This window comes from Cebidichthys violaceus, unplaced genomic scaffold (assembly GCF_023349555.1).
Source record: "Cebidichthys violaceus isolate CVI_PGR_0920_01 unplaced genomic scaffold, fCebVio1.0.p SCAF_13, whole genome shotgun sequence".
Classification (NCBI taxonomy): Eukaryota; Metazoa; Chordata; class Actinopteri; order Perciformes; family Stichaeidae; genus Cebidichthys; species Cebidichthys violaceus.
Genome location: NW_027176296.1, coordinates 2,683,756 through 2,711,141, shown reverse-complemented (window position 1 = coordinate 2,711,141; position 27,386 = coordinate 2,683,756). Strand labels below are relative to the sequence as shown.

General features: G+C 42.2%; 1 protein-coding gene across 1 annotated transcript; it reads right to left on the bottom strand.

Annotated features, from left to right (window-relative positions):
* Window positions 1-3,580: 3,580 nt before the first annotated feature.
* On the bottom strand, window positions 3,581-27,291 carry LOC137870271 (insulin receptor-like). Its single transcript, XM_068707366.1, has 21 exons — window positions 27,126-27,291; window positions 26,865-26,998; window positions 20,917-21,056; window positions 20,531-20,675; window positions 20,220-20,434; window positions 19,727-19,853; window positions 18,630-18,880; window positions 17,616-17,783; window positions 17,299-17,497; window positions 15,987-16,119; window positions 15,414-15,567; window positions 14,885-15,033; window positions 13,329-13,485; window positions 12,999-13,095; window positions 12,645-12,712; window positions 12,300-12,529; window positions 11,444-11,554; window positions 11,162-11,324; window positions 10,850-10,979; window positions 10,619-10,753; window positions 3,581-10,133 (listed from the first exon to the last, which is right to left on the bottom strand). The coding sequence occupies exons 1-21, from the start codon at window positions 27,192-27,194 to the stop codon at window positions 9,779-9,781; spliced, it is 3,330 nt and encodes a 1,109-aa protein (XP_068563467.1). The 5' UTR covers window positions 27,195-27,291; the 3' UTR covers window positions 3,581-9,778.
* Window positions 27,292-27,386: the final 95 nt, after the last annotated feature.

Sequence of the window (27,386 nt, the reverse complement as noted above, 5' to 3'; positions counted from 1 at the left end):
TACATACATGCAGTCTGAGTCACTGTGGCACAAACTGGGAAGAAGTAAAGCAAGTAAAGTCTTTTAAAAAGCTGAACAAAACTGTGAAGAGGAACGGTCACCATACAGGAGAGAGAGGAGAGTATCTCTAAGCTGCAGCTACTAGATACAGAGCCTGACAATTGTTGCAACCATTGTGCTTCTTAATTTGCGCAAGTGTAACTACGGATGACTGTCAAGTTCAGCTCACTGCACATCAAGTGGAAAAGTCTTCTTACTTTCCCACAGACAGGGGAGGCAGAACTAAACACTGGCACAGAGAAGGCAAGTAGAAATGTACTAAAACAGAACTCTGCCTCAGAAAAGTGCTTCACATTTCAGACGATGCATAGACAAAGGCAAGTAAGGAACTGGGCCCTTGCTTGCAGATCTCTGTTTTGAAACTCAAAACTCAGGAAAGCAAAATAAACTCTACTTACTTTTGATGATAGGTAACAGATGGCAGCACGATACTCCTCTCTGTTCACCTAAACAAGGCAGAAGAGAGGAGACAAGGTGGTTTAAAGTTCCTCAGGTCTGACAATGTTCTGCGTGAACATCGGGCTCGCCCTCACACTGACTGCAGAAAGCCAGCAGCCAGCCACAGGATCTCAACCCCGCTTCCTCTTTTTCTCATTCTGTGCAGCTGAGAGCATGGTGAATGGCCGACATGTACAGTTTCACACATGGCTGCTGCTTTAATATGTGTTGTGGCAGCTCACGCACTCGACGGTAACACAGCACTATGGCATAGGTGAAAGTTGTGAAGTCTTGTGTTTACAATGAGTGACCTATTGACAATAAACCTTTGTTCTTAACTCACAGACTCTTAAACACATTTCATTGTGACAGATTAAGCAAAACTAAAACTAAAAAGCGATGCATTCATGATTCAGTGCACACATATCCACCCATCATTGAGTTGTAGCATTATCTTGTGACTTTCATTAGTCCAATCTCTATTCTTGCGTTGTGCATGTTCATGTTTTGCAGCTTTATGCTCCCCCGTGAACGGCCCAGAGAAACTGGGTTAGGAGGAACTAGCTGCGTTTGTAGTGGTTTCAGTCCGAGCATTACTTCGTCAAAATCGCGCCTCGATGCACCCTGTACCACTGCTCGTAATCTTTGACTTTTGAGACCTCGCTGTGTGAATGAACGTGAAGGCTCACATGAATTAGCCAACAGGCCTGAGGTTGTCCCCTGCTATACAATTCACAAGCAGTGAGGAGAGTATGGGCTCACAATACATTAAGAGAGAATGTTTACAAGGTGTGGTAGAATTATACAGCAACAGTACAGTAAAAATGTCAGACATTCTTTCAATAAATATAACTGATATCCAAATATTGCATTGTGAAAAAAGTTTGAGGTTCATGTATTGATTTCATTCTTTCTTTTGCAATTGCTTCTGAAATGAAGAAGATCAAGATTGCAGGGAGCAGGTAAAAATAGGAACATGTTGGCAAAGGAGTGTGTAGCAAAAACTCAAACCTTCTCTCTCAGCCACTGTCAAGACGCCCTTGAGCAAGGCACTTAGGTTGTGCGACCTGATCATTACAGCAGCCAGCAGCCAGAGGTCTATTGCTGAACTTGTTAGTGCGGATTGTGGAAAGAAAAGCAGAAAAAGAACATGAAGGAAAGAACAAAAGCAAAGCTAAAAGTGTATGACAAATGATGGAAGGAGTATTCAGAGCTTTGACTTTAGTATAAGTAGCAATGCCACAGTTTCAAAAGAATCCCTTTGTAGGATATTGTAAGGATGTGCAAGGGTCTAAACACTCTTGTCAGAAACAATTTCAGATAAAAACATCTGTGATAGGTGACATATTAGTGACACAAGTAAGGCTTAATGGGTGACATGCTACTGATGTAAGCAGCTTTTTAATGCTGTAGTTGGTCTAGGTGGAGATAACTATTTTATACACTGCTAGGCAGTTTTATGTAAAGCAATACATCATATTTATAAGGTCATCATATACATAAAATGACATGCTTGTGGAATATATAATATAACCAGGAGCTATCAAACTAATGTAGTGGAGTAAAAGTATAAAGTAGCATAAAGTGGAAATACTAAAGTACCTCAAAATCGTACACAAGTAGAGTACTTGGGAACATCATCTCCCGAGCTTTCAACTTACGATAATTAGTCTTATGGTCGTATATACCTGTAAGGTAAAAGGTGGGAATATTCTGGCTGCCTGTCTTAGTTCAGTTAAAAAGCACAAGACAACACATATTCTCCAATAATTTTATTCATAATTTTAATATAAACAGTTAATTGTTGAATAATTTACACACAGCAAGATTTTTATTTTCATATCATTGCAACATTTTCTGTACATGTCACTACTTGGCTCTCCTTTGAAAACATAGAAAAAATAAATTGTCAAGCGTTCATTTAGTCATGGCACATTTTTGATCCTGTACAATATGCATGTATTTCTGTCTGTGTGAGTGTGTGTGTGTGTGTTCAATATGTTGATATCTGTGATACATAAAGATAATGGCACATTTGGATCCAGTGTGAGGGATGAAGCAATCTCTGTGGGTTGCGGGTTTGGGTTTTTTTTGGACTGTACATACACACATATTCCTGCTGTCTGCATACACACCGATGTCTCATCATAATGTATACACAACATATCCCAAAATTAATACATCAGCATATTCATCGGCAATAAAATGACATTGATAAAGAGGTATCCTGCAAGACTACACACAGCATTCTGGGGACCACCTATGTGCACTGAGGAGAGAAAGACTTGAAGGACACAGAGAGGAGGAGGAGGAGCAGCGATCAAAGACAAAGAAAGCCGTGGTAAAGACTTCAACAGAGGACAACACAGACACAAATCCATTGATTTAAACAACGCACAGCACAGGAAACAGGATCGAGATAAATATAAAGGTATTGGTGTATAAACTGGAGCAGACCACTGGACCGACAGATGACTCTTAAAACTAAAGAAGAAGCTGCTTTTCCTCAGATTCGTCACCACACCTGCAACACCCCTCCCCCCCCCCCCCCCCCCCCCCCGCCTACCTTTAAACACCGGCGGATCTCTCCCTGATCAATAACACATATATGAACAGTTCATCACAACACTACTGTCAGACAGTACTTAATTCATTCATAGCTGAAGGTGTTTCACCTTTATGCTGAGCCTCCTCAAAGGGAATAGTTTGATATTAGGGAAAATACGCATGTGTTCCCTCAATGGCAGAGAGCTAGATTCTCTCATATCTGTCCCTTACATAAAGGCCACTGCTAGCCATGGGTTAGCCTAGCGTCGCACAGAGGGAAACAGCTAGCCTGACTCTGGTTAACTCTGGTTAACTCATTATGTCTTGTTAATCCGGACAAGGAACAAAGGAGGTTTGCTTTTCAAGGAACAATTCCTTTGTCGGGACCCGACTCTAGAAACTCACTAGACACTAGAATTTCGTATTTCCCAAAATGTCAAAGTATTCCTTTAACACCTCCAGCTTTACAGTCTAAACTTAAAGATGTATGGTTGTTGAACCATCAGTTTTTCTTTTTTTTTCTCTTTTCTCTCTCTCTCTTTTTTTATTTTTTTTTTAGCTTATTAAGGATTTTATCACTCATGTTTCCTCTTCTTCAAAAGGATGTGCAGTGGTCTTTTCCAGTTTTTCACATACAAAAAAAAACAAAACAAACACATTTGCAAACTAAACACATTTTGTCAGAAACAATTTCATACAACAACATCTGTGATAGGTGACATATTTGTGACACAAGAAAGGCTTTATGGGTGACATGCTACTGTGGCTGGGTGGGGTGGTTGAAATGCATGACAACATTCAGAACATGCATTGGATTAAGAGCAGGGTTCATTGCGAAACGTTTCAGGCCACGTACTGTTTATGTCTTGTTACACAGGGGTAAGCCCTCAGACTGGAGTTGTGCTGCTCCTGTTAAATACATTTGACAGACTTGACTCTGCTTTTCTGTGTAGTGGGTTGTGTCATGAAAAGAAAAGAAAAATCTATCCTTTTAAATTTAGAAAAAAAGTTATATACACATTGATAACCATGTTAAATTCATAATGTACAAGAGTAGTAAAAGTTTACAGTCAGAAAAAGTAATTGTATTTGCCCTCCATACTTTGGCTAAAAAAAATAGAAATCAACATCTCTAAAATGTAATACTTTTTTCTTTTCTTTAAAACAAAACAATAATACATACAATGCTTTGTTCTCACCCTGCGCTGTATTATTAGCATACTCTACTCTGTCCAACCGCTTTTTAGGTCATCAGAGTTCAACAAAACAAACCTAAACTTCCCTAAAAATCAAGTACTTTTGTTTTTAGGGGGGCTAAGGGGATTTGCTGCTATTTACAGTTGAGTTGTTTTTGTTTGTATTTTCAAAATGCATTTAAAATGGGAATCCCAAAATTGTATTGCAATCACTTGTTGCTAATCATGGGTCTTTGCATGTTTTTTGGGGCCTTGCTGTCAAAACAGACTGATGACAAGAAGCAAAATCAGTAAGCGTCAAATTATCTGCTGATAAAGACGATTAGTTTTCTATGCACAAAGCAAGCTAGATCTTAGCAGAGTAGAGACACACGGTCAACTGTCATAAAATCCAAATTACAGCATTTTCCCACCAAGCAGTGAGAACATATTCTCTGCAGTTACAGCTGAAATCCTCTGTAGTGATTGGTGGAGACACGTTTCTGCTCTGAGGGGAGTGGAATGGGTGGGAAGGGTCAGGCGGGCTTTTAGTCTGAGCAAGGCACTATGGGGTCGGGGCCCTGTTTGCTTTGCCACCCCTGACCTGCAATGCTTCCATCCAGCCGCTGGAGGGCAGTCCAAACCACATCACATCAGAGAGAGAGAGAGGATTCCTAATTATCTTCAAAAGGGCAGAAGGTTTTCAGATTTATGAAAAGGGTGTTTGGGTTTTTGTTGTTGAAAACTTGTCCTTGATTTTTGCAAGGATGCTGTGAACTTGCGCTTCAGAGCAGATAAAAGGTAGGTAGGTAGGTAGCTCTTCTTCCTCCTCGTCCTCTTTATCCTCCAACCACAAAGCATCAGGCCGCCTCCCTGAGACGAAAAGTTACAATCTAGATTTCATGTCTGTTAATAGTTCTTATGGCACACAGGATTGTCCCAGTCCAGCTCTTTTTCCTTTGTAGAGGAGAGTCCTCCTCCTTAAAACTTTTTAACCAGCTCAGACGTCAGTGTCCTGATCAGCCAAAACAGACCCAATCCATGGCATTGACAGGAAACAAAGGTTATCTCTTGATATTCACAGTAGAAAAAATATATATACAAAACATAAATCAGCACAGAGAAACAGACAAATAAACCGACCACGACTGGAGGAGATGTGGGATTTGAACGCTAACCGTTTTGACCACAAAGAGACAGATTGACAGACGGAGGAAGAAGAGTAGGGCTTAATACCAGACAACAGGGTAGTCGAGATGTGATTTCAAAAAAGCATGAGGGTCCAGGGCTGAGCTCGGGTGATCACAGATATGCATTCAGAGCCAAGAGATTCATGATAATGTCACATCCCCAGAAACCAGTACAGCCACTACTACACACAGTCTGGAGGATTGGTGAATGCCGAAAAGGCAAATATACACAATAAAGCTACACTGCTTCTTCCAGCGCCCGGGGAAGCCTCCTCTGAGTAACTTTATAAACTGTAGCAACAGTGAAAATGACTGTCCATTAAGCCAATTAACTGCCTTATGTTCCACGTTTAATAAGTGCTCGGGGTGAAAAATGATGAGGGGAGGGATAATAGTTGTATATCTTACACTTATCCCTAAACTCCAAAATCAAGACATTTAAAAACAGAGAAGGGCCAAAATATCTCAACAATATGCACATACTGCAGGGGCCAGTGACAGCTTCCCCCGACACACAAGAAGGGAGAGGGGTTTAATACACCACGAGGGAAAGGAATTCATTAGCAGTGTTGGTAATGTATGATAAAGTGATATTATTTTAAATAATCGGATATTGAGAGACTGACAGGGATGATTTAGGCTCTTTAGACTGATTCCTCCATATGCACTGAGGTAGACTCTGGCCAAAACACAAAGACGACGACAATTACTTACTTACTAACTAACTAACTAACTAGCACTCTTGCTGCTCACCATCAGCTAAACCACCTGTACAATAACAAACTAGGCTTTTACATTGCTCTACTTTCAAACACTGTAAAAATGCTTGACTAAAAAGCTAACTGTGTTCTTCTTATACAATGACAATGATCATAATAAAATAAATATCTGGTATTTCAAAGATATGGGCACCATCTTAATTAAAAATTGCATATGCATGTGAACACCACCACAAGATAAGCAACCTAGGTCAAGGAGACGAGAGCGATGTCCCACTTCCATAGGACATACTAATTCTAACTGGATTTAGAGAATGCAGTGTATACAAAGGTGTACTTAACTGCTAATCAAAATAAGAATTTAGTATTAGTATGTAGTGTGAAATTGCGACACAGCTGAGATCCACCATTTTTTCTGTCATGTACGCAAAACTGACGGGCATCAGATTTTATTTTTTTATATATCTTTTTTCTGCTTTTATTTCCAAACTATGTCACAGATTATTTACAAAGTACAAAAGCCCAAGATTGTAACTCCTCAGAATAATTAGCTAAAATCTACATCATAACCTCGGGCGCCTAAGAGTGCGCAACAGCACATACTCTGGCCAATCCACAGTGTCACCGCTAAAGCACTAGGTGAACATTAGTGTTCAGACCTGACGCTGGCAACAAGCTAAAACCAATAATACAAAATCTAAAAATAAAACCGCCCCAAAGACTTCTACTTCTCTTACAGCAAAGAACAAAGTTGCAACCCTACAAACACAAATGTAAATGCAGCTTTACAATTTCTCTGCCTCTCCTGCCTCATGAGAAGAAATGCAGAGAGAGCACAGAGGCCTGTGTGTGTGTGTGTGTGTGTGTGTGTGTGTGTGTGTGTGTGTGTGTGTTACTAGCCGACATAACTAGCCTGGACGTGGCTCTGGGTTTGAGAAGGCACTGGTAAAATATGGAGGCAGCTTCTCTGCTTTCTCTGACTCTGATTCTGTGGGTTCTCATTGTTGACAGAAAGCTGCCAACACTTTGGCTATACTATAAGTGCTGAATGCTGTTCGGCTAGATTGGCAACAACACAGGTCGTTGTGTCCAGAAAAAAAAGGTCTGCTGACTATCCCCTCCCAAACCATCGACTGCTGCTGATAGAGAGTGAGAGAGGAGCGATTATGGAGGATCTGAAAGCCTTTGGGCTCCGAATAAAGGTCGTAGTAAATTAATGATCTTAATGAGCCATCAGCAACTCATTTTTCTGCAGCTCTGAGTAAGGGTATGGTTGATAGGAATGTTTTTGATTCCAGGAAGGAGGGACAAACTTCAGATATTCGATTATTAAGGAGGAAAAACAAAGTCTTTCATGTGTGTGCTCTGAATCTGGTGGGGTGTGGTGATGGTAACAGCTTTGCCAACAGACAGGCAAAACGAGGGGAGGGGGGGACAACGAGGGAACGAGCAGTTCCAACTAAACCCTGGAATGTCAGACCTGAGTGAAATAGCTGCTGCACACTGTGTCCCGACGGCCCGACTGCATGTGATAGCAGAGACAATAATAGGATTAACAATCACTCACACACTCCCCCTCTCTCTCTCTCTCTCAGAGAGAGAGAGAGAGACTGCCCCTCACTCCACTACCTGCTGTGGACTCTGAACACAGTTGGAACTTTCCGTATTTCTCTCCAGCCACTCGACCACAAAACGTGGAAATTTCCAATAGCCTGATTTTGAGCAGTGAGTTCAGCAGCCAATGGGAAGCCTCAGGAAGACTGAGGAGGGAGAGCGTGCAGGAGGTGTGTGTGTGTGTGGTGCAGAGCAAAACGTGAATGACAATGAGAGGTGAATATAATGTGTGAAATTAATAGAACCTTCCATCTAACACTGAGGTCCTGAACTGAACCAGATCTCAGGTGAGATGTGAAGGGAAGGCTACTGCTCTATGGTTTAAATAATGAGGGCGTTTAATGCTAGTCATAGAACAGACAGATAGAAGAAAAAAAGGGCCTCATTGTTTCACTTCACCTGCATTTGGCTGAGAGCTGCAGTTAATTCCTCATCCTGCCTTGATATCCAAGCAGCACCCACACTAGTCAACTGAAAAGCCATCACTGTTACGCCAACACAAGGAAGTACAATCACCAGGCAAAGGACGAGCTCTCCACACTCTCTAACCTCACTGACAGTTAACGACGACCCGGACAACCAGCATAACAAACACATAAAGACCTCAGCTCCAGCGTGATCTGACCAGAGAGACACAGCAGACACAGAGACAAACAAACATCAGGTGCACTTCCACCTAGAAAGACCTCATACCCCTTTTATAAAGCTTTTTTTTTTTTTTTGGTTATTTCGTATTTTTTCCATTGCTGTAGTAAAGTTTCCTCCTCAGCTCTCAGAGGGAACACGGTTTAAAAATAAAATTTAAAAAAAATGATGCAGTGAGTTGACAATATTTCGTGGGCCTTCTCCTTTCCCATCCACGCGAACAGAGACTATTCAAGAGGGACTGGAGGCCTAAGACACAGAGAGCACTGATGGTAGATTAGTGTGATTTCTTGGGCTATAAAAATAAGAAAATTAAAAAACCCAGAAAGAAAAAACCTGGCAAAACAAAATACAAGCAAAGCTTCTGATGAAAATATTACAAATATGAACTATTTACAAAAACATCAATATGCCATATATTATATATGAAATACTGGTATATAAATACCAATATTCCATATATACTATATATATTATATATATTTATATATTTATATACCCACTAAAATATATCAAAGCAGCAGCTATTGGTCAGTCTGAGGAACTCTTTTGTCAAATTCTTAACTGTTTAAATATCCTTCAGCCATATAGTGAGGACACAGAAATAAAACTGAGGAACAGAAGAGGAGAAGAGAAAATAACAATAAAAGCAAATAAATTAAAACTATTCACCAAACACCCGATGAATCTGTGTGTAGTTTGGAATTCTGCAGAACCAAAAAAAAATAAAAATAAGAAAACATTCCTCTAGGAATAGATGTTTGTTCTAGAATCAAGTCTTTGAAAAGTCATCCCACTGTTCCAAACTGATTAAGTCATTGTTCAAAGGGAAATTAGTACAAGCGCTGATAGACACTTCTCTTTGTTTATAGGCCACATACAAAAAGGCCACTATCTGAGTAAAAAGAGTTCACTTAAGAGAGAGAAAAAAACAAAAACAAAGCACAGAAATGTGGAAATGCAGATTGGTGGGGAGAAAAGGAGGGACAAGTCTGGAGGAGGTTGAGCATAAGCAGCCTTCTTGGTTGTCTAAGGTTTGTTGTGTTCACAGTTTTGTTTTTTCTCTGTTTCCATCACAAGGAGTCCTGGAAACGTGGCAAATAGTGAAAAACAATAGATAGGTAATATGGTAATAGAAAGTCCGATGTGTTGTTGAGGAAGTTACAAAAGAGTTACACCATGTTTGCATCCCTCGCTTGCCTGTGTGCGGCAGCCACGAGGAAGAAAATAAAAAGTCCTGAGATCTGTGTCGTTTTTGAAGGGCTTCTCCAAGAATACGAAAATCATTAGAAAATGATGAGAGGAACATGAAAGATACAGAAAAAAATGGACTGGAAGAGAAAGATGATGGGGGGGAGGTTAAACAAGGTCTTTTAGGAAACAGGAAATGTTAGGAAGGGCTGGATCTGGGCAACGATAAGATTCGTCCGTTTTTCTTGCCACCGTTCATGTGTGTGTAGGGGACATGCTCCTCATAGTTCCCCCTGAGGGCCACCGAGGGCCCGCTGTCCCTGCCTAAGCTCTCCTCTCTCTGGGAGTATGAAGACGGGTCCAGTGGGATGCTCTCCATGTTGTCCAGGTCCAGGTCATACTCCTCTGTCTCGGGGACTTTGTTCTCCTCGCTGTAGAAGAAGGAAAAATCCTGGAAAGACGGGTGCAGCTCCTCCCGCAGCATCTCGATGATCTCTTGGAACAACGGCCGCATCTTGGGGTTGTACTGCCAACACATCTGCATTAGGCTGTGCCTGGAAAAGGGAGAAAAAGGCATATAAAGCTTGAACCCATTAATGCATACCTCAGGACTATATTACACCAAATCTAATTCATTTAAATCATTCAATTAAGCCCTCAACTCCTTAGGCACACTCAGAAATAGAAGTACTGTATAAGAGAATTACTCAGAGGCTACAATTCCCCCAGACACAAAGAGAGCTCTATGAGAAAAAATGTGTACCTTTTGATGCAACATTTGGGTATAAAAATGTTTGTGATATTGGTATTTGTACAAATTCAAACCAAGATTAAGGCAAAGCAGTAGTCTTCCATGCAGTAGTGAGCAGTAGGAAACTACTCCAGATTTACTATTTTACACAATATTTTGCTGTTCTGATGCAAGAGCTTTATAAAGAAGAAAAAAAATCCTTAAAACGTCTGGGATAGGGTGTCACATTATCCATTCAAGATATAGTTAAAGGATGAAGACAGTGAAGGCGTGTCTGTATTCACTCACATCCTCTCGGGGCAGTTATCCGGCCGGTCCAGGTATCCTCCATCCATGACAAACTTTAGGACCTGTTCGTTGGATAAACCCTGGTAAGGCTGCTCTGCTAGCGTACTGATCTCCCACAGCACAACGCCAAATGACCTGCAGACACACATACAACCACATGTGATCAAAAAGGCACCAGCAAAGTCATCAGGGTTGCAAAGACAGCATAACGGCTGCAGAACTGTGACTTACCAGCAGTCAGAGTGGGCAGTGAAGACTCCGTCCTTCAGAGACTCTGGAGCCATCCACCTGACAGGAAGCAGGCCCTTACCTCCCTTACGGTAGTAGTCAGTCTCATAGATGTCTCGGGTCATACCAAAGTCTACGAGAGAGAGCGAGAGAGAGCGAGAGAGAGAGAGAGAGAGAGAGAGAGAGAGAGAGAGAGAGAGACAGAGAGAGAGAGAGATAGAGTCATTCAACTACAACACACAACGAATCGAGATGAACTGCAATTGCAATATGAACAACAAACAAAACAAAAACAAAACAAACAAGCAAAAGTACCTCCAATCTTGACGGTAAAGTCTTCTGCCACCATGCAGTTTCTGGCTGCCAGGTCTCTGTGGACAAACTTCTTGGCGTTGAGGTAGGCCATGCCATCCGCAATTTCTGCAGCCATCTGGATCATCTCCTTCAGTGTAGGTGGTGAACGGCCTGTGGGGTTGTTCTACAAAAAAACACACAAAAGTACAGTTACAACGTCAGTCAGTGATGTGTTTAAATATGAGAAGCAAGCATCCTGTAACTGTATCGATGTCCACCTGAAGAGATTTCTGCGTTGCATACCTCAGAGTCCGGCCTGAGACCGCGCAGGTAGCTCTTCAGGTCACCGTGGGTCATCAGCTCCATCACCACCAGGGTCGGCTGACCTTTGGACACCACGCCTAACAGACGTACCTACATAGAGAGAAAACACACACACACATGTGAACTTACAATATTTACCCTTCCTTTGACTACACTAGTAAACACTTAATAACAACCAGTCCTACTCCAGCACCTCATCTCTTGTTGAGAGGTTTTGTTCATTTAGATGAAAATGACAATTCCCACACTTCACCACAAATGTGGCTGTAAAAACCCTCAAACCATCAGTAAAAGTTTTTAATTTAACATGCTAGATTTTAACATTTCAGTACTTGACTTCAGTGTGGGTAGGATGTCCTCAATTATTTTACTTTTGAGAGAAACAATCCTGCTGTTAACCAGGCAGACAAGATTAATACATTCATAAGCTGTTGCTATCATGTGAACGCTCTCTTCTTCATCTGTGGGTAAATAATATAAAAATGGCCCCCCATACATCTCAACATGATTTTTTTTTTACAGCTGACAGCACAACATATGGCAATTTAATTGGTGCTTAGGAGGCTATTAAATGAAATATATTGGTAGGCACAATTGCTCACCAAGTGTGAACATTTCTTTTTGGAGTCAAACTGTGTGTCAATATGGCAGAATCAACACAACAAGCGAGTCATGATTATATGAGTCATACATGTTCTCGCTGGTTTCAACCACATGATGGAAAGCTGTAATATACAATAATTCACACGTGTACGGATAGCTGTGCCAGTGTGCCTGTTAGTCAGTGATGAAGCTGTGAGAGGAACAGTTTGAAAAGCACTATGAAGTGTCGTACCACGTGGTGACAGTTGAAAGCCTTCATGACGGAGGCTTCGTTGAGGAACTCGATCCTCTCGCGTAGGCTGGCCGATTCATTGACCGTCTTGACGGCTACTTGTGTGTCTGGGTCTCCTTTGATGATGTCCTTGGCGATACCCTCGTACACCATGCCGAAGGAGCCCTGACCCAGTTCTCTGAGCACCGTGATCTTGTCCCGGGGAACCTCCCACTCATCAGGAACGTACACTACACAAAGCAAGGGGCAAACATTCACAAATCATCACGTTGTGCTTTTAAATACAGGAAAAAGCACAACATGTTGTATTTCCCAATCTTAGCAGTTGTGTAGTGCTATTCTTACCGTCATTGGTGCTGATGTACTCTGGGTTTGAGGAGGCGATAAGAGGTCCTGTCGGGCCTTCTGTTTGCCTGTAACATGACAACAGAAAGCATCTGAGACGCTGAAAACTGTTATACAATGTGAACTTTCTCCAGTATGTTCGGCCCTTCTTGCTGAATCTGTCTTGTTTATTTGTCCTGTCACATACTCCTGATAGCTACTGGGCTCAAGGTATTCAAGTTGAACATCCACTTCTTCAAGTCTCACTATAGGTTTATCATCAAAATAAGAACCATTCCCTCTTTGATGTCATGTAGTGTAATCTGCTCAGTTTATATATCCTGCATGGTGGATCATCCCGATCAAAGATCTTACCTCTTTTTGAGAATCACAAAGACTCCGCCTCCGACGAACAGCAGCAGGATGAAGCAGATGACTGGACCCATCACAATCCAAATTAAACCTGGATCCGCTGTAACAATCACAGAAGCCATCGGTCAGTTTACTGGCAAGATTGCAGAGTATGAAAGACAGATCTGTTTTAAAGAATGTCAATGTGCAAAACAGCTGATATAGGCCTTGGTTATTAAAAATCTTATCATACTAATGAACAATTATGTAGGCAGTTTATGAACTCCCAGATTTGTGTGAATAATGCATGACATGCAAGTTCAGTTAAGTCAGACATGTAGCCTCCGGTCTTACAATTGGGCATGAAGAAGTAAGTGGTTTCTGTGAAAGAGCCATTTCCCGCCAAGGAGGTGGCGCGGACCCTCACGCTGTAGTTTCCAGGTTGCACAAGCGAAAGCTTTGTACCACCTGACTTGAGGTAGGCCGGCCGTGACACACAAGCTGTGTGAACCTGGAAAAAAATGGAAAGAACACTTCAGCACGAGATATCACAAGGAATAATGACAGGGAGCACAGATTTCACTACAAAGCTGCGAAGTATAAAGTGCGCAAAGAGAGACGTTTCGAAACCAAGTGTTGCCTTTAGATAACATTGAAATGATCACTGGAAAGGCACACTGAAAGAAATTAACTTTGACTCAACGTAATAATGAGATCATTGTAGAAGGCCTATTGAACTAGAGCGATTTTAGATTTGGTGTCCTGACTCAAGACAACATGAAGAGCCTGGGTCCACCACATGCCACATGTCACCAATAGTGCATTTGTCTTTGTACAACAATAAGCATGTAAAAAGTGTAAACATTGTGGATCACAATTAACTTCAATGAAAATGCAGAAACACACATAAAATGAGACTTATGTGCATCTGTTGTCCTGGTGCATGCTGGGAGGTATCCCTACATGCCTACCTAAGGATGCTATAGCATAAATATATATAAAAACTATTCATCTTAGGCTGACTCCAATAAGAATGTTTAATAATGCTCCTCCACCAACTTCATTTAATCCAAATAAGAAATAACACTTTGGTCTTGCTTAAAAATAAAAATAAAAAATACATATTTTTTGATTGATGGAATTACAAAATATACTGTACATTGAATGAACAACAGCATTGTTATACATTTTTATTTTAGGGGGCAGATATCAAAGAAAAAAACCTGCAAAACTGTTAGAATAATCACAACTTTTAGCATGTAGGACAGTTAATACAACCAGTTAAACCAGTCACTCTGAGGTCTTGCCATGTGCCACCACTGTGCAAAAAAACTAATAATTAATTTCAACCCCTGACATGCTCTAAATGTCAAGTTAAAACAAATTCTGATCGGTTTGCTTCAGCTGCAGGGTGTGTTTGTGAGTGAGTGGTGTGTTTTCAGTGCAGTGCAGGAGATGTCGTCTGAGATGCCAGTCCATCCCTGCCACTGCATTAGAGTCTTCCTTCCTGCCTCTGTCACTATGGTAACAGAGCTGCTACTGGCTCCTAGGGTCAGGCAGTGCCGCAATGAATAGCAATGAGAGATGAATTCTCACATTTACAGCAAGTAAACAACAACAACAACAACAACAACAACCCACACATGCACAGAATCACACTTCTGTGCACAAACACACAGGTATAACAATACGCAAACACACCCACAGTGGTAGCATATAAGGAATATACAGAATTTGAGTTTATACAGAAAACCTTTCCCGTCTGCCTCCACTTTCCAGAGTCTACGTAGATAAGTCCTGGTTCTCTCAGCATTTTCATTCATGTTTTCTTTTGCACTTGTCTCTTGCCTCCTTGCCCTGTTTCCCTGCATCACCACTCTCTCAAAAGTTCGGGGATGGTTGGTACTGACCTCTGAGTCTCCGACCTTCCTGTAGAACACCTCATACAGAATAATGAGGCCGTTCGGGGAGCGAGGGGAATTCCATTTGATCAACACGTAGGGAGGCTCGGCCGTCACTATCTCATGGGTCACTAGGCCTGGGATGTCGTCTGCTTTCTCTGTAGGTACGACATTAAAAGACAAGCACTGAGCATGTGTGCAGAATAAAGCACTGCATTTTCACATTGTTCTAGTTGGCAATTTCTGTCCCTGGTTGCCTCTAGAAACATTTGTTTGGGTGCACATGTGACATGCATACATGTTTAAACTGTTTGGAGTTTATTCTGATCCCCTATAGCCCTTTCTATGCTTCATACAAAGGTAAATGCTAAATGTGTACGGTCATGTCACTGTGTGTCTTCTTGTAAGTCTGTCAAAAGCATGTATACTCAGTTGCCAAAATGACCATGAAGTTGAATCAACATCTTTCAACTAAAACTGATCATTTTACCTTTAATTAAATCAACATTTCCTGAGTGAGATTTTTACTTGTTCTTACCCTCTGGCATAGTTCGAGCACTGACATAAGTAGCCAGGCTGCAGCGTTTGAGGTCCGCCGCATGGTTGCAGGCCATGATCTCTATCTTATAACTGGTGAAGTGTTGCAGGTTGGAGATGACTGTTGACTCCTTTGAAAACACCTTTAGCTCCACCTGAGCAGAAAAGACGAGAGAGGCGTTATTACTTGAACAGTGATTTCATGGAGAATAGCAGCTTCCTGTGCCTTTATGAGGCTGAACTGAAAAGGAATTTGATTTTCCTTTGTTTTATTTCCGGTAGTGACAAAAACATAAATATGTAATCTGCTTTCAATGATTCAGAAAGTAAATTAGAGGTTCACAAAGTTAAAGGAAATTTACAGAATTGGAAATACATTTTTTCTCAGGGGACCGCTTTCCCTTTTCACTCTGATTTTGAGCAACACCTAAAAGGGCATCAATATAGATTTTCTTAGATTACATGTGCGTCTTTAAAAAGGATATCTGGGAGGGGAAACAGAAAAACGATGAGCACAGACATTAGCAGAAGAATGACAAATCCGTATGGTGCAAAAATCCAAACTGTGTGAGACCTTGGATCCCTCCTCGTCTTCGTCTTCAGGGGTGGCTGTGGTGGAGCCGAAAGCCAGACTGGGGGCTGTGGTGAGGAAGAACGCGGGAAGGGTGGCGTTGGCAACTCCCACTGAGCGCCGGCGACGAGATGGCCTGGACAAACAGAGCAACAGGTAAAGCAGTGAGCAAAAGTTAGGTGACATGCCACTGAAAACCTGAAGGAGGCAGTGTTATTTTTCAGAGCCTCTACACAAAGTCCTCTTAACACAAATGTCTCCCAGAAAAGTCAGAATCAATTATCAACACAAAAGTCAAAAGCATTTTTATGTGAATTAGATCATGGCAGATAGAGCGGTTGTGTGGAGTGGGCCAGTGAGGACCTCTGCCCACACTAACCTTTACAGTGAGTAGCAAGTCTGACTGCATGACATTTATCCACAAATACCATTTAGTGCCCTGCTGGAAGAACTACCAACCCCCACCACTGTGAGGTGCCAATGAGCAGGTCCACCTTACTTAAGTGTCCTTGAGTAGAACACTCCACCCCAAGCTGCTGCGGTGAAGCCTCTCCTCCACTGTACAGGGAAGCGCAGTTAATGTTGAACCGACACTCGCTCATGCAGAAGAAAAAATATGAAGCTTCCTGCATCCATTTGCGTGATGGAAAAAGAGAGCATGAGGAGTTCTTTGTGTACTACGGGTGTATGGAGTTGACCTTGGCTGATTCAACAGCATGGGTTCAAAATCCAGCTGAGGTGTGTGTGAGTTTGAGTGTTTGTGTGCGTCCAAATGGCAGTCTGCATGACTGAGCCCCTGACTGGCATGAATGATAATGGGCACAGTAATTACAGCGGAGGGAGAGACTCTGTGTGTGTGTGTGTGTGTGTGTGTGTGTGTGTTTGTGTGTGTCAGGGGAGAGGGTAGGGGCGCCGTGGCCCAGAAAATCAGCACCTCCCATCCTGAGCCCCCCACAGTAGTGCCCTGTACAAAAACAAGGGTCTACATAAACCACACGCACGAATGGACAAGACAGAGTTGGCACGGAGCTGTTTGGAGACACTCATCATGGTGGCTGGCACAAAAGGGGCGTGATTGAGTCTGGCTGGACAGACACAAACAAGCAACTAACAAAGCAAGAAGCTCCTGTGGTGCTACATTTGGTATGACGCTAAATGTGCAGAATTTGGAATGTATAAAAAGCTTTGTAAACAAGCACAAAGTTCATTAAAGTTTTGACCACACCGCTGTACAGTGCGTGAAAACATGCTCTGAAATAAAACATTTAAAAAAAGTCATGAATTGTAACACTTAATTACAATCCGGGGTGTGTACCTGCTCTCAAAGACTGCATTGTGGAGGTAGTTCTCGAAGGTCTTGCGATACTCTATCTCCTCCTGCTCCTTCTTGAGCTGGTTGTCAGTCTTGGGGCAGTCGCAGCACCTGCCCCCTGAGGTGGGCTCGTCTGTGTGGTTCCACTTCTGCTCATCCTCACTGTCCAGGTGGGTCGGGGTACGAGACGGCAGCTTCATTCCTGGGCAGGAGAAATAGGCGTGAGGGAAAGCCAGGCAAACAAATGTGAAGTGAGCAGCAGTTGATTTGCTTGCAGTCACTTGGGCAGATTTGAACAGATCAACCCTGTGGATACGGACCTTGTAGGCAGTAGTCAAACTTGTAGAGGTCGCTGTCCTCTGACTGCTTACGACAGATGACGCGGTAGTGGGTGATGTTGCCGTTAGGACTGGTGGGAGGCTTCCACTTCAGGATGATCTGAGAGGAGGAGTTAGAGGAGGAGATGGGGTCCAGAGGCACGGAGGGTTCTGAGGGGGATGGAGGAAGACAACAGTTAGGACTGTAATGGTGATGTATGTATCAACTTTGGTCCTATGTGGAAAAAATGCACCCCCTTATTCATTTATGGAAAACTAAAAAATAATATGAACATCTACAACTGCAAAAGGAATACAATTATTTGAACCCCTCTCTTTGTAGTCATCGATCGCCTTGCTTTGGCGAGATGTTTTTCAAATTGAACCATTTCTTCTTTATGTTAGTGACAGTACGACTCTCAGGTGAGTCAGGTGAGTTATTTTACCCCATTTCTTGGCTTTAGCAGGTTCCTAAATTTCACTGCAGGTGCTGTTAAGAATGATACTTTCCTTAATGGATCTCTGAAAGCCGGTAGGACATATGGGGTAGTAGGACGTGTAGCCTTATAGTATTATCGGGATGTTCATTATGCTAATTTACAATTATCATGAATGTATGCTAATTTATGCACAGGTTGCATTCATCATGTTTACACAGTTATCTGAAGTTATGAGTGTTTGCTGAATCTGACTTTAAAAAAAATAAATAAGAGAAAACTATTGATAAGAACACAAAAATGTTCTTGTATGTGGTCCATTGTGTTCGGGTGAGACTAAATGTAAACTTAACTGTGTTCATAACAAGAAAAAACTCCACAGGGTACTTTTAACACAAGACCAGAAATTGTGATTCTGTATAATTTATTTATCATCTAATTGTGAAGTCAGATATTTTCTACAGTCAGTGACAATTTCCTTCAAATCTAACGGCCAAAATTAAGTACAAAGTCTCTAAAAACACATTTTCCTAAACCTAACCAAACTTGTATGTGTATGTCTTTAAGTGGTGTGACTCACTGGAGGCATTGGTGCGGACGTAGATGATCGCGCTCTTGGCTCCATGAACCTGGTGCTCATCAGATGTAGAAAGTTGGGTTTTGACCATAATGGCGTACTGGGTCCAGGGCTTCAATGGTCGGATCAGGTGCCCCGGATCATCCGCCTTCTTGCTGTCCGTGGAACGTAATGGAGGATCAACATCAGCAATCACCCAGCTGTTAGAGCCACATGCGTCCTGTCCATCAAACTCCGTCACATTCTTATACGGCCTGGAGCAGAGGGAAAGACAGAGATCAGAGAACCATGGATCAACAGCTTCAAACTAACAGTGAGAAGTATCAGTGGAGCGTATTTGGCAAGTTAAGGAAATACGTTTAGTATTTATAAAGGCACATTTTTTTGCTTTTAAGACTATAAGTAGCATTTTGACTGATTCTGTATTTCACTGGCAGCAATTGAAGTGTTTTAAGTACTGGAGTAATGCGTTGACTACTGCAATCTGAACTAGCTCGAGTCTTTCTATTGTTTGTTCCGAGTACTGCAGCAAAGAGAGCGTTGCAGTATTCTAACATGGTTGAGTTGAATGCATCAACCAGTCTCTCAGAGTCAACTTGAGATAAAAATGCTAAACGTTTAGATATGTTTTCAAGTGAGCAAAAGCCTTTTTTACTGACATGCTTTTCAAAGCTTAGTCCAGAATAACTCCTGATGTGCTCTCTGTACTCCACACACAGTGATTCTAGGTGCGAGTACATTTCCTGACTCTGTTTTTATGAAAATACTAGTAACTCAGTCTCGTCTTTAATCAGCTGTAAAAGAGTTCATGACATTCAGTAATTGATATTGATCCTATCAGCTTGCTTATAGGACTAAGACCATCAGCAGACAGCTGTGCATCATCTGCATATGACTGATGTGTTTGTACAAATTAAAAAGCAAAGATCCAAGAATTGACCCTGAGGAACCCCCGAGCAAATCCTAGTTTCAGCAAATTTAAAGCTACTGAAAAACATAGGATGTCCCATCATTGATGTAAGAGGAAAACCAGTTAAGACAGGACCCAGTGTGATGTGCCATGGTATGAAACAATCCAGGGATTTTTATCAGATACTTACGCCTCTTTATAGAGAACCATAAAGCCCAGCAAGTCTCTGAAGTCTAAAGGCCAAAAGGGCTCCCACTTCAACATAATCATAGTTGATGTGGTCTTGATCACGGTGAATTTCAGCAGCTTGGTCTCACCTAATGGGTGAAACAGACAATGCTCAGCAGTAGAACATCAAACACCCCACTGCTTCTGCTTTTGAGGTATAGACAATCACGTCATAATGGTTAGAAACAAACACATAAACAGCATTTCTCTGCATTTTAAATAATATGGCACACCATAAAGATTAGACCTGCAAAATGCATGTAGAGTTAAGGGTATGCGTTTTGTGTTTTTCCTGAAGGAAGGCTTTCTATGTAGATACAGTATTCTATTTCATCCAACACTTGGTTGTTAGCACAAAGAAATCTAGAGCAGATTAAGAACATTAATACAAATGTTATCAGTAAAGTGGCAAACATCAGATGACAATCTCAAGTCTGACGTTCTGGTTATCTTACAGGAGGCTTGGTCCCCGTTGGTGCGTACAGCGATGTCATTCTTTTGGTTGTGCTTCTTTGTTCCCGTCACCTCCTCCATCTTTCTGATTTCAGACATGCAAAGTTTGGAGTTGTAGTGGAAGAACGTACGACCGCGATGGATGGTCAGGTTGTGCTTGGACCAATCCCACAGCTCACGCAGGTTCTGGTTGTCCAGCGCATAGAAGGCGAAGACCCTAAGAGAGACAGAGGGAAGACGGGTGAAGAAATTAAACACTATGATTATCTAAATGGAGAGGAGAGGAGAGGAGAGGAGAGGAGAGGAGACTTACTCTCCCTCAAGATGCTCCCCCCTAATAATACGTAGTTTGCGGAGGAAGGAGAGGGAGACCAGGGCGTAGGCTCTGCGAACAGTCAGGTAGCCTGTGATTTCCTCAAGCTGGCCGAAACTAGCCTCCAATTCAGCTGCAATGTTATCTGCAAGGAGATGGACATTTGGTCATACAGATAGCTAGTAGGTGATGGCAGAAAAGATACAGATGGTCATACGGTCAGACAAACACACATTCGAAATGTACAGGGGGATACACACAGACAGTATGGCTAGAAGTCCCGATAAAGAGAGCAACATTGACTGAAAACCTGAGCGATGGAGGGAGAAGGAGACAGACTTTGTGAGAACCAAAGCCTCGAGATGGTGAGGTGTAGTAGTACTCACTCCCTCCTCGAATCTTGATGATCAAGTTGCCGTGGAGAACAGTGCAGCCTCTCAAAGCCTGGGCTGAAGTTACAGAGTCAATTAACTTATTTCCCGCACACAGTTTAGGACACAGTCCTGCACATGGCAAACAGGTCAACCTACAGAAAGAGACAGAGACGGAGAGAGGCACAGATTAGAGCCACCAAAAAGAAATACTCGCTGATATGCTGGGCAGAGAACCTTATTGAAGATCAATACAGACAATCAAGAACATTATTGGCATTTAATTAGAATGGGATTATTGTCCACGATACATTCCAAAGCCACAAAACTACAGAGGCTGCAATGTTTCTGTGTGCTCATATTGGAAATGGAATGACGCATAATTGAATGGTATGAGGCAGGAATGCTCAGTGACGTACTGGTGTGACATGAGCTGGGACCGGGGATGACGTGGCATTTTCAAACAACAAGGGTGAATCTGTTTAGTGGAATTAAACTGACACACATTTATTCTAGTTGTTACAATCTATTCTGAATCTGATATGCAGGCAGCCATCTGGCTTCATGTTTGAGTTTGTGTTCCGCTTATTCTTGTTTTTACGTCTCGGTCCTAATGTTCTCCGCCTTCCATATAAAGCAAATATAACAAACATGCTCATTAAAAGCACATCCTTTATTTGACTTCACTACATATCAAATTAAAAATAACCAAAGATGTGGGAGGAAGATGTATAATTAACTAGATATCAACGATAATGAACGTAAGGTTTCTCAAACTCTTCATCTCAAATGAGAGACAATCAAACAGAGGCTCGCAATTCAATGAATGAGATGATGTATTCAGAGGTGAATCTGTATAATTCTCTCAATTAATTTGATAAATCCCATAATGAATCCATAGGCTCTTAGCAGTGGAATTAGATTACGCAATCTCTCATCCACATCTGAGCCTCCTTCATTTTTATTAGCACTGGGGGATACAGGAGAGAGCTTTATCATCCTTTGCTTCAATTACTTCTGTCGCACATGCAACACACACAAATGCACAATCATAAATAACAAAAACAACATGACTGAAACACCAGCTGCAGTTCCCAACAGGCATTCCCCTCTCTCAGCTCTCTGAGTGGCGTTCTCTCCCTGCAAACATGTGCTTGTGCACGTAGTCACACACACACACACACACACACACACACACACACACACACACACACACACACACACACACACACACGTATACTGAGCAATGAGGCCTTGATGGTGCTGCCTTTCAGCAAATTCATTCACAAAAGGCAGGCCTTGTCTAGTGAGCCGGGTACACGCCACATGGAGAAAAGGGATCCGATGCTTCATTCACAAATGAACACTTTTTTTTCTGAAGCCCTCTCGAAAGAACATAATCCCTCCCTTTAATTCCCCTTCCAGCCTTGACACCCCTAACCACAAAAGGTCTGCCTTAGACGTAAACTAAAACGCTGCTTTTTTGTTGGTCTGCTCCAAAAAACCTCAGTATATCGCTCCTAACACCACTGAGTGATAGCTTCCCACACCCAACGTATTTTTAAGGGGGCTGCTCTGAGAGAAAAAAAACTAAGTTGGGTCAAAATGATCTGTTTTCTTGAAAAATACATCTACAAATAAGAGGGCTGGGGGTGACACTGGTTCACTAGAATGGATTTTGAAGCCGTCCAATCAGGCTTTCAAAACTCAAAGTAGAGGAGACAATGACATCAAACAGCAGCATTAACAGGCACCTTTTCAAAGCAGCCCCTGTGCCCGGGGAACAGCTAACAAAGGATGCTGTTGTTCGCTGCGGGGACCATGCAAGCTCTGCATGCACTGCCATTTGTAAGCTCACCCTGAGTTAATTCTATGTTTATGCAACTCTTGTCATAATCCCCCTTTCCAGGAAGCATACACACACACACACACACACACACACACACACACACACACACACACACACACACACACACACACAAAAACAGTCTCCACCAAAATTGTGCCCCTACCTTTCCCCTTAACAGCCAGGCCATGCTATGGATGACATTCACCATGGTGACATGAAGTCCCAGGGGTGTGGTTTGGTCCTTGTCTGGCTTTTTGCTATCCACACACAGAGCCAAATGACCGATTACACACCTGCCTTCTCCTAGTTTCCATCTTATCAAACTCTTAATAATTTATGTCAGTCAGAGGCCAAATAATTGTTTCCCCTCTAAGACTTCTGGGCGAGTGGAAACATACTGTAATGATCTCTTAAAACAGTGAGAAAAAAAAATTCTCATTCTTTCTCCCACATAGAAAATCGTATATTCAAATTCTCCAAAGTAATGCTCTAGTTGCAGTGTAGAAAGAAAGAATGTTTTGGGCCGTTGTAGTGAAAAACACAGACACACAGGCAGACAGGCTGGGTCCAATGGCAGCTCTTAAAGAGACAGTGTTTATCTGTCCGGCTGAACTCCATGACTCGGGCTCCAGGGTCTGCTAGAACCATCTGCAACAGAGGCCGCAGCTGACGCTTGGGTTTGGTTTTGGGCCCAGGCCTGGCGGAACCAGACCAAGTGCGCACACACACACACACACACACACACACACACACACACACACACACACACACACACACACACACACACACACACACACACACACACACACACACACACACACACACACAGCTGTACTACTGCTATAGCGTCCAGGAAAGATGAGCAAACTCTATTCAGTAGATTTTAGGGACGGCTGGAGAGACAGACAAAGACAGGGAGGAAATATATCCAAGTGAAGGATACATTGTAAACACAAGATTTAAAGAGGTGCTTTTGTGTGATTCTTTACGGAGAAATTCAGTTTTAAATCAACTAATTGATTGGTGGAAAAAAATCACAGTGTTGGTCAAGGATTTCTTTGGTTGAGGACAGCCCTAATGCAACTAAACATCCAGACGTACATTACAGATACTTAAATTTGCATTATACTATTGACAGACAGCAAAGGGCAGGTAGTATTTTACTGTTTATTGGCATCACGGAAAAATCATGATGCCAACCGTGTGTGTGTGTGTGTGTGTGTGTGTGTGTGTGTGTGTGTGTGTGTGTGCTCATATGTACAATCTGTGTTGCCTGCCTGACTGTCTGGGCGTGTGTGTGTCTGTCTGGGTGTAGCTTCTGCCAGGCTAAGCTGCTGTGGTGATGACGCTTGTTCTTGCTATAACCAGAGCAGCAAAACAGACACACAGAGGCCCCCTGATGTTGCAACTGCGTCAGAATGCCAACGAAAATAAAAAGTTTTGTTTATCACATAATGTGTGCACACATACATCTATACGTAACTACACAAACAAACACACACACACACACACACACACACACACACACACACACACACACACGCCATTCTGCCTCATGCCTCAAGGGTGTATGACTGAGACTTAAAGCAATGTTCTTTTCTGTCTAAGCACCTGATAATCCCTGCGGGCTGGCAGCATGCAAGGGAAAGTCAATCTCTCTCTTACAAAAAAGATACATTTTGGAAAAAGTAATGTTTGGTTGAAATGTTCTTCCCATTTCCGCTGGGTGTACTAAAGCTCTGTGCACGTGTGTGTGTGTGTGTGTGTGTGTGTGTGTGTGTGTGTATGTGTTATTTACCTAATAAATCTATCTCTCTCTCTCTATATATATAAACCTCTCTCCATCTGGACACAGTGGACGTTTCCCCCAGCCTGCACCTGGAAAAAGTAACCCGACCAAACGCTGTACTAGGAACGAGCTAATGTAGTCACAAACACGTTCGGCACACACAAACACTCAAATGCATGTGCGCTCATGTACACACACACACACACACACACACACACACACACACACACACACACACACACACACACACACACACACACACACACACACACACACACACACACACACATGTATACGCCAAAAACTCGTATATATTCACAGGTACACGAGAAACACACAAACACCATCAATCATCCGGCCACCTACGGCTTCAAGCGATGCAGACGTCTCCAGAATACAACCTGCTCTTATTAGAACAACACCTCTCAGTGCTTCTTTTTCACCCAATCGCCAGCTTACTTTCTTCCCCACACTCCATTAACTTGTCACTCTATCTGTCTTTACACCAACAAAAAGTGGTCTTGTACTCAGTAAAGTCTTTTGTCACAGCTTAAATAAACAAGTCTACCACTTCTTGGTATGTGACTTGGCATATGATCTTTTTTTTTAATTGAACTGGCAACTGAGAGCTGTTTAGTTTAACAACAGGAGTGTGACCTGCATCACGTTTCTCCTGAAAAATGTTTTATCCTCATTGCACACACCTGTGTATGTGTTCTGGAAGCATGAAAACAGGAGCGGTCTCAAAACACATGCTTGGCCTCAAAACAAATACGTGTCCTCCTCGTTTAGCAACAGCTACTGGCGCTAAATGAGGAAACCAGTGATGTTCCTCTACCCCCGTTTACTTCAAGTGAGAATGCTAAATAAGGTCATGCCCTTGCTTGTTGCACATGCAGACAAAGCTGTGTGCTAAACAGGACCAGGTGAGGTGCAGGCTGTTTTTTTTTTATATTGCTGTTACATTCACGGCACCTGGCTGACACTTTTATCCAGAGGGGATTTACAATAAGATAAGCGGTTGAGTGTGCTTAAGGATAATAGGGATTTGGGCCGCTGATCTTTCACCTCAGTACTTTTAACCACCTTAAACACTGACTTATATTACTACTACTACTACTACTACTACTACTACTACTACTACCACTACTACTACTACTTCTACTACTACTACAGAGGATCTGTACACCCAAAGCATTTGTCATCCAGCTATGAATGGCAGTGCCCCTGCCAATGTACATGCTTGTTACCCTGAGTGGGCTTAAAAACATCCACCAAGTCCTGACTATCAACCAACAATCATTATTACTATTTGCTATTATTTTACATGAAATAATCTCATGGGAATCACTCAACCATAATACATAAACAGGTCCCAGACAGACTGTTAAGTTGAGTTCAGGTTCTGAACACTGAATAATCCCTTCAATAAGAAAATAATTGGCCATTAGGTGCATAAAGACCTGGGCACATTATCTCACCCCAGTGCACTGTTTCCAAAATAATCAACACTTTAACATGATTAAAAACATTGCTCCATGCTGATCAAAAAAATTGTTTTGTATGCAACACAAAACCCAGTTTTGGTAAATTAAGTTAATGGATTCATTCGGCATATGAAAAGTAAAAAATGTTAAAGTGTTGTGGACAACTTTTTGTCCTTTTATGTCAGCTTGGGAAAGATTTGACTGGATGCAGCTGTGTAATCATGGAGAACAGAATGTGATGGAGGCTGTGAAAACACCACGGACTCATTTACAGCAATTGAGATTAGAGGATTTATGACATTATGTAGTCTCACGCCTATATAGCAACTTTGCATTTGGTGCAACTTATTAACATATACCAATATTAACTGACAGAGCCATCAGCTTTTGCTTTTTCATATGGTATCCACATTATAAGAACGTGGTCTTTCATTGACACTGCACTTGCTTGTAAATCCTAAAACCTGAATGCTTAAAACAGCTAAACAGCACTGTTTACGTTTGATAACGAGGCAAACAGAGTTGCAGGTGATGTTTTGCACCTCTACAATGTCTCGACGTAATTTGTCCTCGGCAGCCCAGCTGCTTTTCCACAGGGGAGACTTTCCATCGTGGAAAAATACTCCCGCCCTTTTTTGTTTGATTAACTTCCAAACACAATCATCTCTTGTGTGCAAAGGTTATTGAGTGTGTTGAGTGACCACAATCCACTGTCACAGAGGGATGATTTGTTGTGGGAGACAATTACATCTCCGATCATGTAATGTTGGCCACCATCAATAACACAGCAGTGTTTATGGTAGCATTAAAGGGGTGTGTGTATGTGTGGAAGACGTACGTAGTGGAGTTGATAGTGGTGTATCCAGAAGGACACTCTGGAATACAGGCCCCGTTGTGGATGACATATTCGTAGCAACCCAAGTCTCGGTCCTGGTTCAACTGCTTAGTCTGCTTACATTGGTTGTGGAGCTCCTGGATTAAAAAAAAACAACACAAAAAAACAAACACAAATGCTTAAACCAGCATCTGTAGTTTACCGTGTCCACATTTGAGCTAAATATTGTAAGAGTACGTCTTAAGAATTTTAGTTATTACCAACCTGGCAGAAGGAGAAGCTGACACAGCGCCAGCCCCTGAAGACATAGTATCCAGGAGGACACTTTTCCATACACGTATTCCCATGCTGGAGGTTCCTGCAGGCCACACAGCTACTTGCATTACCTGGCTCAGAACAGCTGCCCAGGCACTGGTCATGGCAGCACTGGCCCTGGAGGCTACACGCACTATGCTTACAGTTGTCCAAGCACACTGAGGAAAAGCAGAAGGTGAGGGGGGAAAAATGTAAGGAGGTGGTTAATAC

Coding starts and splice junctions, on each gene's coding strand:
- LOC137870271 (XM_068707366.1), bottom strand. CDS start 27,194: ATGGAAAAGTGTCCTCCTGGATACTATGTCTTCAGGGGCTGGCGCTGT. Junction 15,568..15,986: donor AAGACGAGGAGGGATCCAAG/GTCTCACACAGT, acceptor TTTTCTGCTCAG/GTGGAGCTAAAGGTGTTTTC. Junction 10,754..10,849: donor ACTGCCCACTCTGACTGCTG/GTAAGTCACAGT, acceptor GTGTGTCTGCAG/GTCATTTGGCGTTGTGCTGT.